At 39.2% G+C, this 15364-nt stretch overlaps 1 protein-coding gene across 1 annotated transcript in view; it reads left to right on the plus strand.

The window, feature by feature from the left end:
• The first annotated feature begins 5461 nt into the window (after positions 1-5461).
• CD247 (CD247 molecule) overlaps positions 5462-15364 on the plus strand; it is a 136698-nt gene continuing 126795 nt past the window's right edge. The window contains exon 1 of the mRNA XM_073577115.1: positions 5462-5606. Coding sequence (XP_073433216.1) covers positions 5549-5606 — 58 coding nt within the window. The 5' untranslated portion in view covers positions 5462-5548. The remainder of the gene's footprint in view (positions 5607-15364) is intronic.

Here is a 15364-nt window from a genome sequence, read left to right on the forward strand (position 1 = left end):
ATTCAAAATGCCAAAGTTACGTTTTTATGGTTGCTGCAACATTGCAATAAAATGCAATGACGGACGATCAAAAGATCGTATCTCCCCCAAAATTGTATTGATTAAACCGTCAGCTCGGCGCGCAAAAAATAAGCCCTCGCCCGAGCCGAGATCCTGAAAAATGGAGACGCCACGGATCTCGGAAAAATGGCGCTTTTTTTTTTTTTCTTTTTTGTATTTTGGAATTTTTTTCACCTAAATCTTGGGCGATGCCTCGGCTCTTCTGGGCGGACGCCGGGCTCTGCTGACACCCAGGTAGACTCTGACAACCTTTGGGTTCCTCTTTGGCGTCGGACCCCCCCCAGAAACGTCAGGGGGTGATAATGAAATAAATAGTGACACGTGGACGCCGTCGTTACTGCTGAGGGTTTATATTTCCTTCGAGCAATGAACCCGGCAGAGATAATAATTCTATTCTCCAGGAAAGTCAATGCCGTCCCGGCACGGCGGGAGAGCGCTTGTCAGTAGATTGTTTCCTGCGAGGACGAATGTTTCCGTCGTGTAATTAGAAAAGTTAATTTCTCTGGGCACAAAGCGGCCGTACGAGGACTCGTCAATAGCGCCTGTAATCTCGGTGGCATTGCAGCTATTGATTCTGAATCCTCCCGCGGTTTGCGGTGACTGGATATCGATCCCTTCGCTCTGGAAAGTATTTATTTTCTTTCTACACATGTTTCCAATCTCTAAGAAAAGGAATCGGAGCGCTGAAAAAATGTTATTTCACGCCGGCTGCGTCCCAGCGCGCCGGCAGATTCCTCACGATGCTTCCTCGTTTGTCAGGTTTTATACTCTAGTCACATCCAAAGCTGCTCTCAGAATTCTGCTTGTCCCCTGCTCACACAAGAAAGCAGTACAATTTACAAAAAGTCCAATACAATAACGTCATAATACCATCATGTAGTACTGAAATAAAACTGCCATAATGTGCTCACACAAGAAAGCAATACAAGTGATAAATAATATAATACAGTACCCCTTAATACTGTCCCGTAGGGCTTAAAAATAAAATCACCAAAATGTGCTCACAGAACAGAACAATTTGCAAATAATAAAGTACAGGACCCCCATAATACAGTCATATAGTGCTCAAATAATACCAACATACTGTTCTCTCATAAAAAGCAATACAATACCCTCATAATACTGTCATGTAGGGCTGAAAGAAAACTTTCATAATGTGAGCACATAGCAATACAATACAGTAATCCTATAATACCGTCATGTAAGTGAAGGTTCTGGAGTGGCCATCTCAGTCTCCTGACCTCAGTATCATTGAACCTATATGGGGAGATCTCAAGCGCGCAGTTCATGCTAATCAGCCCAGTAATTTACAGGAACTGGAGGCTTTTTGCCAAGAAGAGTGGGCAGCTTTACCATCTGAGAAAATAAAGAACCTCATCCACAACTACCACAAAAGACTTCAAGCTGTCATTGATGTTAGAGAGAGTAATACACGGTATTAAGAAAAGGGGTATATGAACTTTTCATCAGGGTCATTTGGATGTTTTGGGTTGTCATTATGATGTAAGAATAGAAAACACAGCAGTTTGACAATAAATGGCTTCACCCAACCACGAGTGGAGAAAAAGTTTTGGTGTTATCATTCATATTCTCTGAAAAAAGGCCAAGAAAGCAAAAATTCTGCCGGGGTATGTAAACTTTTGAGCACAACTGTATAACTAACATACCATGCTCACATAATACTACAGTACAATTCACAAATAATAAAGCTTTCCCCATCATAGAGTCAAATAATACCATGATATTGTGCTTATGTAATACTGCCATATAGTGCTTAAATAATTCCACCGTAAGGCATTATAATGGTGCATATTTCTGGGTTGTGGGATCCCCGCCTCTCCGTAGCCCCATCACGGTGAAAACATGAGATGCGCTGTGTTATCACGAGATATCGTCCTTTGCACTAACCCCACACTGCCCATATAATATTCCAATCATACCATCACGCTGTGGTCACATAATATTGCCATATATTGGCAGAATAAATGCCGCCATACTCTGATGATATAATAAAGCTACGCAGTTCCCTAATAATAAAATACAGTGCCCCCTTAATACCATGATAAAGCACTTAAGTACCATCATATTATTCAAATACCAATATACAATGCTCACATATCACAATATAGCACTCCAATAATACCGACATTCCGTGCTCACAAAATAAAGTAATACAGTTTCCAAATAGCAAAATGCTCTATTCACACACTCCAGCTGTACAATTCAGAACTAATACAACCTTACATTCCCCCATAATAGAGTCCTATAATGCTGAAATAACACTGCCATAGGATGCTCACATAAACATGCCACACACTGCTCAACTAATACCACCATACAAGACTCACATAATATTCCCATACAGTTTCCAAGTAATAAAATACAATGTTCAGTACTGATGTACAATTGGCAAAAAATACAGGTGCGTCTCACAAAATGAGAATATCATCAAAAAGTGACTTTATTCTATAGAGTCATTACACACAGAGTGATCTATGTCACGGGTTTATTTCTGGTAATGATGATTATGGCTTACAGCCAATGAAAACCCAAAAGTCATTATCTCAGTAAATTAGAATACTTTATAACACCAGCTTGAAAAATGATTGTAACATCTGAAATGTATGATCAGTAAATGCCCTCGATACTTGGTCTGGGATCCTTTGGCATCAATTACTGCATCAATGCGGCGTGGCATGGAGGCGATCAGCCTGTGGCGCTGCTGAGGGGTTATGGAAGCCCAGGTTGCTTTGATAGCAGCCTTCAGCTCGTCTGCATTGTTGGGTCTGGTGTCTTTCATCTTCCTCTTGACAATACTCCATAGATTCTCTACAGAGTTAAGGTCAGGAGAGTTTGCTGCCAATCAAGCCCAGTGATTCTGTTGTGTGTACACCAGGTATTGGTACTTTTGGCCGTGTGGACAGGGGCCAAGTCCTGCTGGAGAATGACATTTCCATCTCCATAAAGCTTGTCGGCAGAGGGAAGCATGAAGAGCTCTAACATGTCCTGGTAGACGACTGCGCTGACTTTGGTCTTGATAAAACACAGTGGACCTACACCAGCAGATGACATGGCTCCCCAAACCATCACTGATGGTGGAGACTTCACACTAGACCTCCAGCAGCTTGGATTGTGGCCTCTCCACTCTTCCTCCAGATTCTGGGACCGCGATTAATTTACCGTTCATCTGAAAACAACACCTTGGACCACTGACAACAGTCCGGCTCTTTTTCTCCTTGGCCCAGGTAAGACGCTTCTGGCGTTGTCTATTGGTCATGAGTGGCTGACACAAGGAATGTGACACTTGTGGCCCATGTCCTGGAGACGTCTGTGTGTGGTGTGAAGCAATGACCCCAGCAGCAGTCCACTCCTTGGGAATCTCCCCCACATTACTGAATGGCCTTTTACTAACAATCCTTTCCAGGCTGCGGTTATCCCGGTGGCTTGTGCACCTTTTTCTACCACACTTTTTCCTTCCACTCCACTTTCCATTAATCTGGTTGGATACAGCACTCTGTGAACAGCCGGCTTCTTCTGTAATGGCCTTGTGTGGCTTCCCCTCCTTGTGGAGTGTGTCAGTGATGATGGCTGCTCACATAACAACATATAAAGTGCAAATAATGCCATGCCCCAGTGCTCACATAACGGTCATATTTTGCTGAAATAATGCATTTCTCACATAATATTGCCATAGACAGTGGCATGTAAAAGTTTGGGCGTCCCTGGCAAAAATTAGTGTTAAGCAAGTTTATGATGAAACGATCTCTAAAAGGTGTAAAGTTAAAGATGGTCTGAAACCTCAGTCAGAGTTACCTGGGAAAGGAAGTCTCCAAGGATGCCCAAACTTTTGCATTGGCCCATTTTCCTTTTTGTAATTTTTTAAAATGTAAAAGATGAAAATATCTATTTTTTCTGCCTAAAACACAAAGAAAATGTGTCATCTGTAACGTTAGACCTTTTAGAGATCATTTCATCATCAACTTGCTTTACTGTTCCCAATAACAATCATTTTGACCAGGGGGTGCCCAAACTTTTACATGCTACTGTATTGTTCAAATAATGCTTTGACAATATCAACATCTGGAGCTCTAATAATATCGCCATGCGGTGCTTACGTGATGATACTCTCGTAAAGTGTTTGACACAACTATAGGCTTACATAATACCGCCATACAGGACACACACAGAGCTTACACGTGCAAAGAAGGGCCATATAGCGGAGACATATACTGCCTTCTCCTGGATATACACTAGATGGCGATAACGTATGAGATTTTGTCACTTCCGCACATGATGGGTATTGGAGCTTCTCTAGATTTGATAGACCGGCATAGATTCTGGATTATTGGAAGTCTCAGCATTATACTGCAGTTCTGTCGCAGAAAAAAGTGCCATACTATCAGAAATGTTTAACATTAATTGTATTTTCTTTTGTCCCCGTCATGAATGGGTTAAATCTTCAAGGACACGGCCATATTTCCTAATCTAATACATCTCCTTGAAGACCAAGGATAATGAGACGTACATACCAATGTATACGCAATAAATGTTCACATAATATTGCTAATACTATGCAGTGTACAAATAATACCGCTATGTAATCCTCGCATAATACTGCTATGTAGCGTACAAACAGTATCACTATATATTCCTGACAATACTGCCATACTATGTACAAATAATACCGCTATATTACATAATACTGCCATACAGAATACAAATAATACCGCTATATCACATAATACTGCTGTGCACTACATAAATAATACCACTATATGGTCCTCACATAATACTGCCATGCAGCGTACATATAATTACAGCTTATAGTCTTCACATAATACTGCTATGCAGCGTACAAACAGTATCACTATATATTCCTGACAATACTGCCATACTATGTACAAATAATACCGCTATATTACATAATACTGCCATACAGAATACAAATAATACCGCTATATTACATAATACTGCTGTGCACTACATAAATAATACCACTATATGGTCCTCAGTAATACTGCCATGCAGCGTACATATAATTACAGCTTATAGCCTTCACATAATACTGCCGTGCACAATATAAATAACACCGCTATACAGTCCTCAAGTAATACTGACGTGCACTACGTAAATAATACCGCCATGCAGTGCACACAGTCATGTTGTATAGTGCACAAAATATCCACTCCCTCAGTGTCAGGACCAAGAAGCTGTGGATTAATATGAAAACCCCGGGAGATAACATTAGTGTAGTAATTAACCAAGACCCAAAATGAGCTTCGTGGCGGCTGAGATCAGGCGGAGCAGTGGTGTGCGGTCTACGGCTGTGCATGCAGTATATACCAGTGAGTACGGTTGTATATACGATGTCTTAGCTCTTCCACTTCCTGTGCAGCTCAGAAGCAGAGCCGTGTGGGTGGAAAAGTCAAAAGCTCTGCTCCGAGCGGGTGACGACGACCGGTACCACAAGGAGCGGCCCTGACTTGCCATGAAGCCCACCTGGATCGCCCTGTCCGCCGTCCTCCACACTCACCTCTCCACAGCAGGTAATCCCAAAGATCTAAACCCACAAGTTGTGACAACTTTCTTGAAACTTTTTTACTTTTTTGTTTTGTGCTTTAACGTCTCATTCAGGGTCAATTTTCTATCTATTGACCGTAATTATTAGACTTTATGATTTCACATTTGTGGACTCGACCCTTCGATCCGATCGGACGCACCTCATCTGCAGGTGCACAAGTCACCGCATCCGATGGCAAGAACGGACAAAAACGCTCACGGTCATTTGCCGCCTGGCCCAGACCGGAGACGGTGATAACTTCTTCATAAAGTTTACACTTTTTGTTTATTTGTTTGTTTTGTAAATATAAGTAATTATGAGTTGAAAGAGCCCGAGGTCGTGACCGTGTAACTTCCTATCCTCTGCTCCTTTGTCTCTTCTTAGAGCCATTCTGCTGAAAGAAGATTTATCCTCTGGAATAATAAAATATTTTTAAGTAGCTTTTTTGGGTGCAATGAGCGTAGGAGCGTTGTAGGATCGTCCTTTTATGGAGTTCATGTCCTCTTTGCCCTTATGTAATAATGATGTTCCTATGGGGAGTATGGGTGACATAATTTACTTATGGGTACTGTGATGTAGTTATGGGCACTGCAGTTTACTTATGGGTACTGTGATGTAGTTATGGGCACTGCAGTTTACTTATGGGTACTGTGATGTAGTTATGGGCACTGTAGATCACTTATGGGTACTGTGATGTAGTTATGGGCACTGCAGTTTACTTATGGGTACCGTGATGTAGTTATGGGCACTGCAGTTTACTTATGGGTACCGTGATGTAGTTATGGGCACTGTAGTTTACTTATGGGTACTGTGATGTAGTTATGGGCACTGCAGTTTACTTATGGGTACTGTGATGTAGTTATGGGCACTGCAGTTTACTTACGGGTACTGTGATGTAGTTATGGGCACTCAGTTTACTTATGGGTACTGTGATGTAGTTATGGGCACTGCAGTTTACTTATGGGTACTGTGATGTAGTTATGGGCACTGCAGTTTACTTATGGGTACTGTGATATAGTTATGGGCACTGTAGATTACTTATGGGTACTGTGATGTAGTTATGGGCACTGCAGTTTACTTATGGGTACTGTGATGTAGTTATAGGCACTGTAGATTACTTATGGGTACTGTGATATAGTTATGGGCACTGTAGATTACTTATGGGTACTGTGATGTAGTTATGGGCACTGCAGTTTACTTTTGGGTACTGTGATGTAGTTATAGGCACTGTAGATTACTTTTGGGTACTGTGATGTAGTTATGGGCACTGCAGTTTACTTATGGGTACTGTGATATAGTTATGGGCACTGCAGTTTACTTATGGGTACCGTGATGTAGTTATGGGCACTGTAGTTTACTTATGGGTACTGTGATGTAGTTATGGGCACTGTAGTTTACTTATGGGTACTGTGATGTAGTTATGGGCACTGTAGTTTACTTATGGGTACTGTGATGTAGTTATGGGCACTGCAGTTTACTTATGGGTACCGTGATGTAGTTATGGGCACTGTAGTTTACTTTTGAATACTGTGATGTAGTTATGGGCACTGCAGTTTACTTATGGGTACTGTGATGTAGTTATGGGCACTGCAGTTTACTTATGGGTACTGTGATGTAGTTATGGGCACTGCAGTTTACTTATGGGTACTGTGATGTAGTTATGGGCACTGCAATTTACTTATGGGTACTGTGATGTAGTTATGGGCACTGCAGTTTACTTATGGGTACTGTGATGTAGTTATGGGCACTGCAGTTTACTTATGGGTACTGTGATATAGTTATGGGCACTGTAGATTACTTATGGGTACTGTGATGTAGTTATGGGCACTGCAGTTTACTTTTGGGTACTGTGATGTAGTTATAGGCACTGTAGATTACTTTTGGGTACTGTGATGTAGTTATGGGCACTGCAGTTTACTTATGGGTACTGTGATATAGTTATGGGCACTGCAGTTTACTTATGGGTACCGTGATGTAGTTATGGGCACTGCAGTTTACTTATGGGTACTGTGATGTAGTTATGGGCACTGTAGTTTACTTTTGAATACTGTGATGTAGTTATGGGCACTGCAGTTTACTTATGGGTACCGTGATGTAGTTATGGGCACTGTAGTTTACTTATGGGTACTGTGATGTAGTTATGGGCACTGTAGTTTACTTATGGGTACTGTGATGTAGTTATGGGCACTGTAGTTTACTTATGGGTACTGTGATGTAGTTATGGGCACTGCAGTTTACTTATGGGTACCGTGATGTAGTTATGGGCACTGTAGTTTACTTATGGGTACTGTGATGTAGTTATGGGCACTGCAGTTTACTTATGGGTACTGTGATGTAGTTATGTGCACTGTAGTTTACTTATGGGTACTGTGATATAGTTATGGGCACTGCAGTTTACTTATGGGTACCGTGATGTAGTTATGGGCACTGCAGTTTACTTATGGGTACTGTGATGTAGTTATGGGCACTGCAGTTTACTTATGGGCACTGTGATATAGTTATGGGCACTGCAGTTTACTTATGGGTACTGTGATGTAGTTATGGGCACTGCAGTTTACTTATGGGTACTGTGATGTAGTTATGTGCACTGTAGTTTACTTATGGGTACTGTGATATAGTTATGGGCACTGCAGTTTACTTATGGGTACTGTGATATAGTTATGGGCACTGCAGTTTACTTTTGGGTACCGTGATGTAGTTATGGGCACTGCAGTTTACTTATGGGTACTGTGATGTAGTTATGGGCACTGCAGTTTACTTTTGGGTACCGTGATGTAGTTATGGGCACTGCAGTTTACTTATGGGTACCGTGATGTAGTTATGGGCACTGCAGTTTACTTTTGGGTACCGTGATGTAGTTATGGGCACTGCAGTTTACTTATGGGTACTGTGATATAGTTATGGGCACTGCAGTTTACTTATGGGTACTGTGATATAGTTATGGGCACTGCAGTTTACTTATCGGTACTGTATTCTAAATTATGGGTACTTAGTAGAGTTGATGTGACATACTCACTCACAGGACCTGGGTTCAGCAGCCGAGTCGGTAGCCCGTGGCCACTGGACCAGATCGCTGTGGCATCCTCGGCTCCCCTGAAGAGCTGTAGTAGTAAACGCAGCTCAAAAAAAGGAAAAATACAATAGATTATGCAGCATTTGGTATTTATTAGATCCGACATAAGGGGGGTATACAGATATTAGCCAACGTTTCTACCTATGCAAAGGCCTTTTTCAGGGACATAGGTTTTTAACTCCTGTTTTTAATCCCCACTTGTTCACTTGCCTCACACTAACTTAATACTCATCAGAAGAGGCGCCAGGGATGCCGCAGGTAGTAATACGCCATCGATTACCGACGTGGCCGGTGGATCGGGGTCCGGCAGATCTTATTTTATATATTTTTGGGCACTGTAGTACATGAGGGCTGTAAACTAGTGATGGTGATGGGTAATTTTTTTTCCCACCAGAAGAAAGATATCCATTCTTACGGTTCCTCCGTCCTCATTCATTTTAGAGGCGGCCACGATCACAAGCAATGTACAGAGATCCAGTCTAATAATTACCTTATAGAAGATCTTCGACTTTTATACAATTTATTACTCATTAATAATTCATCTCTTCTGTCTCATTGTCTCAGTGATTGTGCCTGGAATATGTTTTTTTTTTTGTTTCATATTTCTAACTGTGAAAGATTTTTTTATTGGTACAGTAAAAAAAAAAGGCAAAGTAAAAAAAAAAAAAAAAAAAAGATATACGCAAATTTTTGGTTTCTCTGCCTAATATATTTGAGTTCACAATGAGTTTCTTTTATAACAAACAGATCCGAAAACAAAAAGTTGTAAAAATTATGTTAAAAAATTATTAATATCATGTTGAATATTTAGGATTTTTTTAATGTTTTTTTTTTTACATGTATTTGAATATATTATAACGTTTTATTAAAAGGCAGAAGTGAAATCACGTATTTGGCGCAGTTACAATAGTTACAATATCGAAATTTGGTAGCAGGAGTATGAATGGCAGTTATTTGGTCACTTTGTGGCAGTATTATTTGGTCACTATGTGGCAGTGTTATTTGGTCACTTTGTGGCAGTATTATTTGGTCACTATGTGGCAGTGTTATTTGGTCACTATGTGGCAATGTTATTTGGTCACCATGTGGAATTGTTATTTGGTCACTATGTGGCAGTGTTATTTGGTCACTATGTGGCAGTGCTATTTGGTCACTATGTGTGCAGTGGTATTAGTGCATGCTTTGATATATATTTATTTCAGCCCTGAATTATTGTATTATTTTAACACTGTAGGTCATACGAAGTATGATTTATCACAACTTGTGCTCGTATCCTCCAGTATATAATTCAGGAACTGTTCGCTTGACTCTCATTCCCTCATCATACTGTATATGAGTTTTAAACAGATGTTATCACATCTCAGGAAATAGAAGCCATATCTCCGGAATTACTGTACATCACTACACGTCATTACACCACATAGATGTCAGTATTACTGAACATAAAGCAAGGGCCACCATATCACACCATGCTCCTCTACGAGGAGGACAAAAAGAGAAAGATTCATAGACCCATCAGTGTAAAATATCATCAAATCTGAAACAAGAATTCTAAAAAATAATAGAGCGAAAAACCAACAGCTACAATGTACATCCATCTACAGTGAATGTAAAAAGTCTTCACACCCCTGCTAAAATACAGGTTTTTGATATATTAAAAAAATAATCCTACCCAGAAGAATGATTTCAGAAGTTTTTCCACCATAACCCCTTCACACCTGATCCTTTTTTCACCAGGCCAATTTTTTTTTATTCTGACCAGTGTCACGTTATGAGATAATAAGCCATAAATGCTTCAATATATCCCAGTGATTCTGAGACTGTTTTTTCGTGACATATTGTATGTCATGTAAGTGGTAAATTTTGTTCGATACGATTTGCGTTTATTTTTCAAGATATCAAAAATTTTGTCAAAAAAAAGTGAAAATTTTGCAATTTTCAAACTTTTAATTTTTATGCCCCCAAAACAGATAGTTATATCACACAAAATAATTAATAAATGCCTTTTCCCGCAAGTCTACTTTACATCTGCGTCATTTTTGAAAAATAATATATTTTTGTTAGGAAGTTAGAAGGGTTCAAAGTTTATCAGCAGTTTTTAATTTTTCCTACAAAATTTACCAAAAAAAACCCCCAAAATTTGTAGGGACCACATTACATTTGAAATGAGTCTGAGGGGTCTATATGGCAGAAAATACCCAAAACTGACAGAATTCTAAATACTGCACCCTGCAATGTACTCAAAACCACATTCAGGAAGTTTATTAACCCTTTAAGGGCGTCACTGGAATTAAAGCAATGTGGAAGCAAAAATTAGCTTTTGAATTTTTCTCGCAAAAATGTTGCTTTAGTCCCAAATTTAGCATTTTCACAAAGGTAACAGGAAAAAAATGCACCATATAATATGTTGTACAATTTCTCCTGAGTACGCAGATACCCAATACGTGGTGGGATACTACTGTTTGGGCGCACGGCAGGGATCAGAAACGGAAGGAGCACCATTCAACTTTTGGAGCGCAAAATTATCTGGACTAAATTGCGGACACTTTGCCACATTTGCAGAGCCCCTGATGTGCCTAAACAGTGGAACCCCCCCACAAGCAACACCGTTTTGCAAACTGCACCCCCAAATGAATTCATCTAGGGGTTCAGTGATCATATTGACATTACTGGTGTGTTACAAAATGTTATACCATTGGGCTGTGAAAAAAAAATAATTACATTTTTACCACAAAATTTTTCTTTAGCCCCAAATTTTTCATTTTCACCTGGTCAAAATCGGTAAAAATGGAAAAAAAAATTGTCACACAATTTCTGCTAAACGTCGAAATACCCCATATGTGTCTGTACTGTACTGCTTAGCACCCCGGTGAGACTCGGGAGGGACGGAGCGCTATTTGACTCTTGGAGAACTTATCGTAGAATAGTTTGCGGACTCCATATACAGAGCCCCTGAGTGCTACAAGAGCAAATCCCCCGTTAAGTGACCCCATTTTGAAAATTACACCCCGCTGAGAAATTATCTACAGATGTAGTGATGATTTTACTCCATGGATGTTTTGCAGAAACAAGCAACAGTGAATGTTTCGGAGTGAAAATTACAAATCTGCCAGTGTAGTGCCCATACATTGTAGTGCCCATACATTGTGCTTCCTGAGACCCCATAAAATAGGCGGGGTCTCACTGCTACAGAAATGCCAATACATTGCGCTTCCTGAGACCCCATAAAATAGGCGGAGTCTCAATGCTACAGAAATGCCAAACATGGACGCTAAATGTGGTATACGAAGGGGGGCATTTGAATTTGGGAACACAGAATTTGCTCAATTTCTTTTGGAGGGTGAGGAGCCCTTTTGCTTTTTCTGGGCCTTTGTGCTACCATCAATGTGGAAGCCCCCTATATTTCCATAAACAGATGACGGACTTGAGTGAAGACTTGCTTTTTTTATGGATTGAATTTAAGCTTTTATTGGAAACATTTTACATAACGTTTGGGATCACATTTATCCTGCGCTCTACGCTGAGCACTTACTTTGGGGTTTCACTCTAAATCTCTGAGTGACGTGACAGATGAAACCCCCCCGAGGGATCCATTCGCTATAGTGAGGCAGCAGAGTTACTCTGGACCCCGTCTGGCCTCTGTTCCGCGGTTTCCTTCTTTTCAGAAGTGCACAAAACTGTGGCCGACGGCACTATAATGCAATCTTAAAAAGATGGACCCCACCGGATCACAGGTCACACGGCGTCCACAGTGCCTCCATCTGCCTCATTATAGGGAATTTTCCACCACAGGTTCCGTCTAAATCACGTAGTTATGTTTGGCTGCTGTCACACACTAAAAGACACTCGTTTTTGCATCGCCACATTTTGAGAGCTATAATTTTTCTATATTTCTGCCGACAGAGTCATGTAAGTTGATGTTTTTATTGGTACCATTTTCGGGGACATGACATTTTTTGATTTCATTCTATTCTGATTTTTGGGAGGCAGAATGAACATACCGTTACATGTGTGGTAAATTGGTAAGGCAGCTTTATTCACCGGGTCAGTACGATTACAGCGATGCCTCAGTTATATAGTTTTTTTTTTAATGTTTTGCCGCTTTTACACAATAAAAACTATTTTGTCGAAAGAACTGTTTTTGCATCGCTCTATTCTGAGAGCTGAAGCTTTTTTTATTTTTCCGCTGATTGAGCTGTATAGTAGTTTTTGGGGTTTTTTTGCGGGACAAGATGACGTTTTCGGCGATACCTTGCATACAACTTTTTGATCCCGTTTTATTCCACTTTTTTTCAACAGTATCATGAAAAAGCACAGTTTGTTTGCCACTTTTTTTTTTTTTTTGGTGGAAAAACAAAAAAAAAGAACTAAAAATTGCATAAATATGCACACCTGTAAGCTATGACTTTCTTGAATTTCTGCACGTAATTGGCCAAAACTCTTCTATTGCCGTCTCATCCCGGTCACATTAACGAGCCGATACCTGCAAACAAGAGCGAGCAGACGCCGCGCACAACGACAATTCTGGGCTTCTTACTGCGGCCGAGATGTTCCAGGTCTAACAAGACTGATCTAAAATCAAATGAATATTAATACAGCCAACTCCTGAAAATGTATTCCTGCCGCTAAACACCGAATGTAATCCTGTATACTGCAGGAAGAGAGGACGGCGTCCACTGTCACATACTTACTGTAAGGACTTGTATCCACACCTACGGCGTGCACAGCTTCACTGTGAACAGAAGCGCTAAAAAGCGGTCAGCCAGTGTGCACACGAAAGGCTAGATAGCATAAGATGGCTATATTATACCCTTGTCAAAGAGGCCGTATTATAGTACTAATATTCTTGTACATAGGGGCCGTATTATAGTAGTTTTATTCTTGTACATAGCAGCAGTATTATAGTAGTTATATTCTTGTACATAGCAGCAGTATTATATTAGTTATATTCTTGTACATAGCAGCAGTATTATAGTAGTTATATTCTTGCACATAGGAGCAGTATTATAGTAGTTATATTCTTGTACATAGGAGCAGTATTATAGTAGTTATATTCTTGTACATAGGGGCAGTATTATAGTAGTTATATTCTTGTACATAGGAGCAGTATTATAGTAGTTATATTCTTGTATATAGGAGCAGTATTATAGTAGTTTTATTCTTGTACATAGCAGCAGTATTATAGTAGTTATATTCTTGTACATAGGAGCAGTATTATAGTAGTTATATTCTTGTATATAGGAGCAGTATTATAGTAGTTTTATTCTTGTACATAGCAGCAGTATTATAGTAGTTATATTCTTGTACATAGGAGCAGTATTATAGTAGTTATATTCTTGTACATAGCGGCAGTATTATAGTAGTTATATTCTTGTACATAGCAGCAGTATTATAGTAGTTTTATTCTTGTACATAGCAGCAGTATTATAATAGTTATATTCTTGTACATAGCAGCAGTATTATAGTAGTTATATTCTTGTATATAAGGGCAGAATTATAGTAGTTTTATTCTTGTACATAGGAGCAGTATTATAGCAGTTATATTCTTGTACATAGGGGCAATATTATAGTAGTTATAATCTTGTACATAGCAGCAGTATTATAGTAGTTATATTCTTGTACATAGGGGCAATATTATAGTAGTTATAATCTTGTACATAGCAGCAGTATTATAGTAGTTATATTCTTGTACATAGGGGGCAGTATTATAGTAGTTTTATTCTTGTACATAGCAGCAGTATTATAGTAGTTATATTCTTGCACATAGGAGCAGTATTATAGTAGTTATATTCTTGTACATAGGAGCAGTATTACAGTAGGTATATTCTTGTATATAGGAGCAGTATTATAGTAGTTTTATTCTTGTACATAGCAGCAGTATTATAGTAGTTATATTCTTGCACATAGGGGCAGTATTATAGTAGTTATATTCTTGTACATAGCGGCAGTATTATAGTAGTTATATTCTTGTACATAGCAGCAGTATTATAGTAGTTTTATTCTTGTACATAGCAGCAGTATTATAATAGTTATATTCTTGTACATAGCAGCAGTATTATAGTAGTTATATTCTTGTATATAAGGGCAGAATTATAGTAGTTTTATTCTTGTACATAGGAGCAGTATTATAGCAGTTATATTCTTGTACATAGGGGCAATATTATAGTAGTTATAATCTTGTACATAGCAGCAGTATTATAGTAGTTATATTCTTGTACATAGGGGCAATATTATAGTAGTTATAATCTTGTACATAGCAGCAGTATTATAGTAGTTATATTCTTGTACATAGGGGGCAGTATTATAGTAGTTATATTCTTGCACATAGGAGCAGTATTATAGTAGTTATATTCTTGTACATAGGAGCAGTATTATAGTAGTTATATTCTTGTATATAGGGGCAGTATTATAGTAGTTATATTCTTGCACATAGGAGCAGTATTATAGTAGTTATATTCTTGTATATAGGGGCAGTATTATAGTAGTTATATTCTTGTACATAGGGGGCAGTATTATAGTAGTTATATTCTTGCACATAGGAGCAGTATTATAGTAGTTATATTCTTGCACATAGGAGCAGTATTATAGTAGTTATATTCTTGCACATAGGAGCAGTATTATAGTAGTTATATTCTTGTACATAGGGGCAGTATTATAGTAGTTATATTCTT

This window comes from Dendrobates tinctorius, unplaced genomic scaffold (genome assembly GCF_039654945.1).
Source record: "Dendrobates tinctorius isolate UK_male_01 unplaced genomic scaffold, ASM3965494v1 ptg000054l, whole genome shotgun sequence".
NCBI classification, from domain to species: domain Eukaryota; kingdom Metazoa; phylum Chordata; class Amphibia; order Anura; family Dendrobatidae; genus Dendrobates; species Dendrobates tinctorius.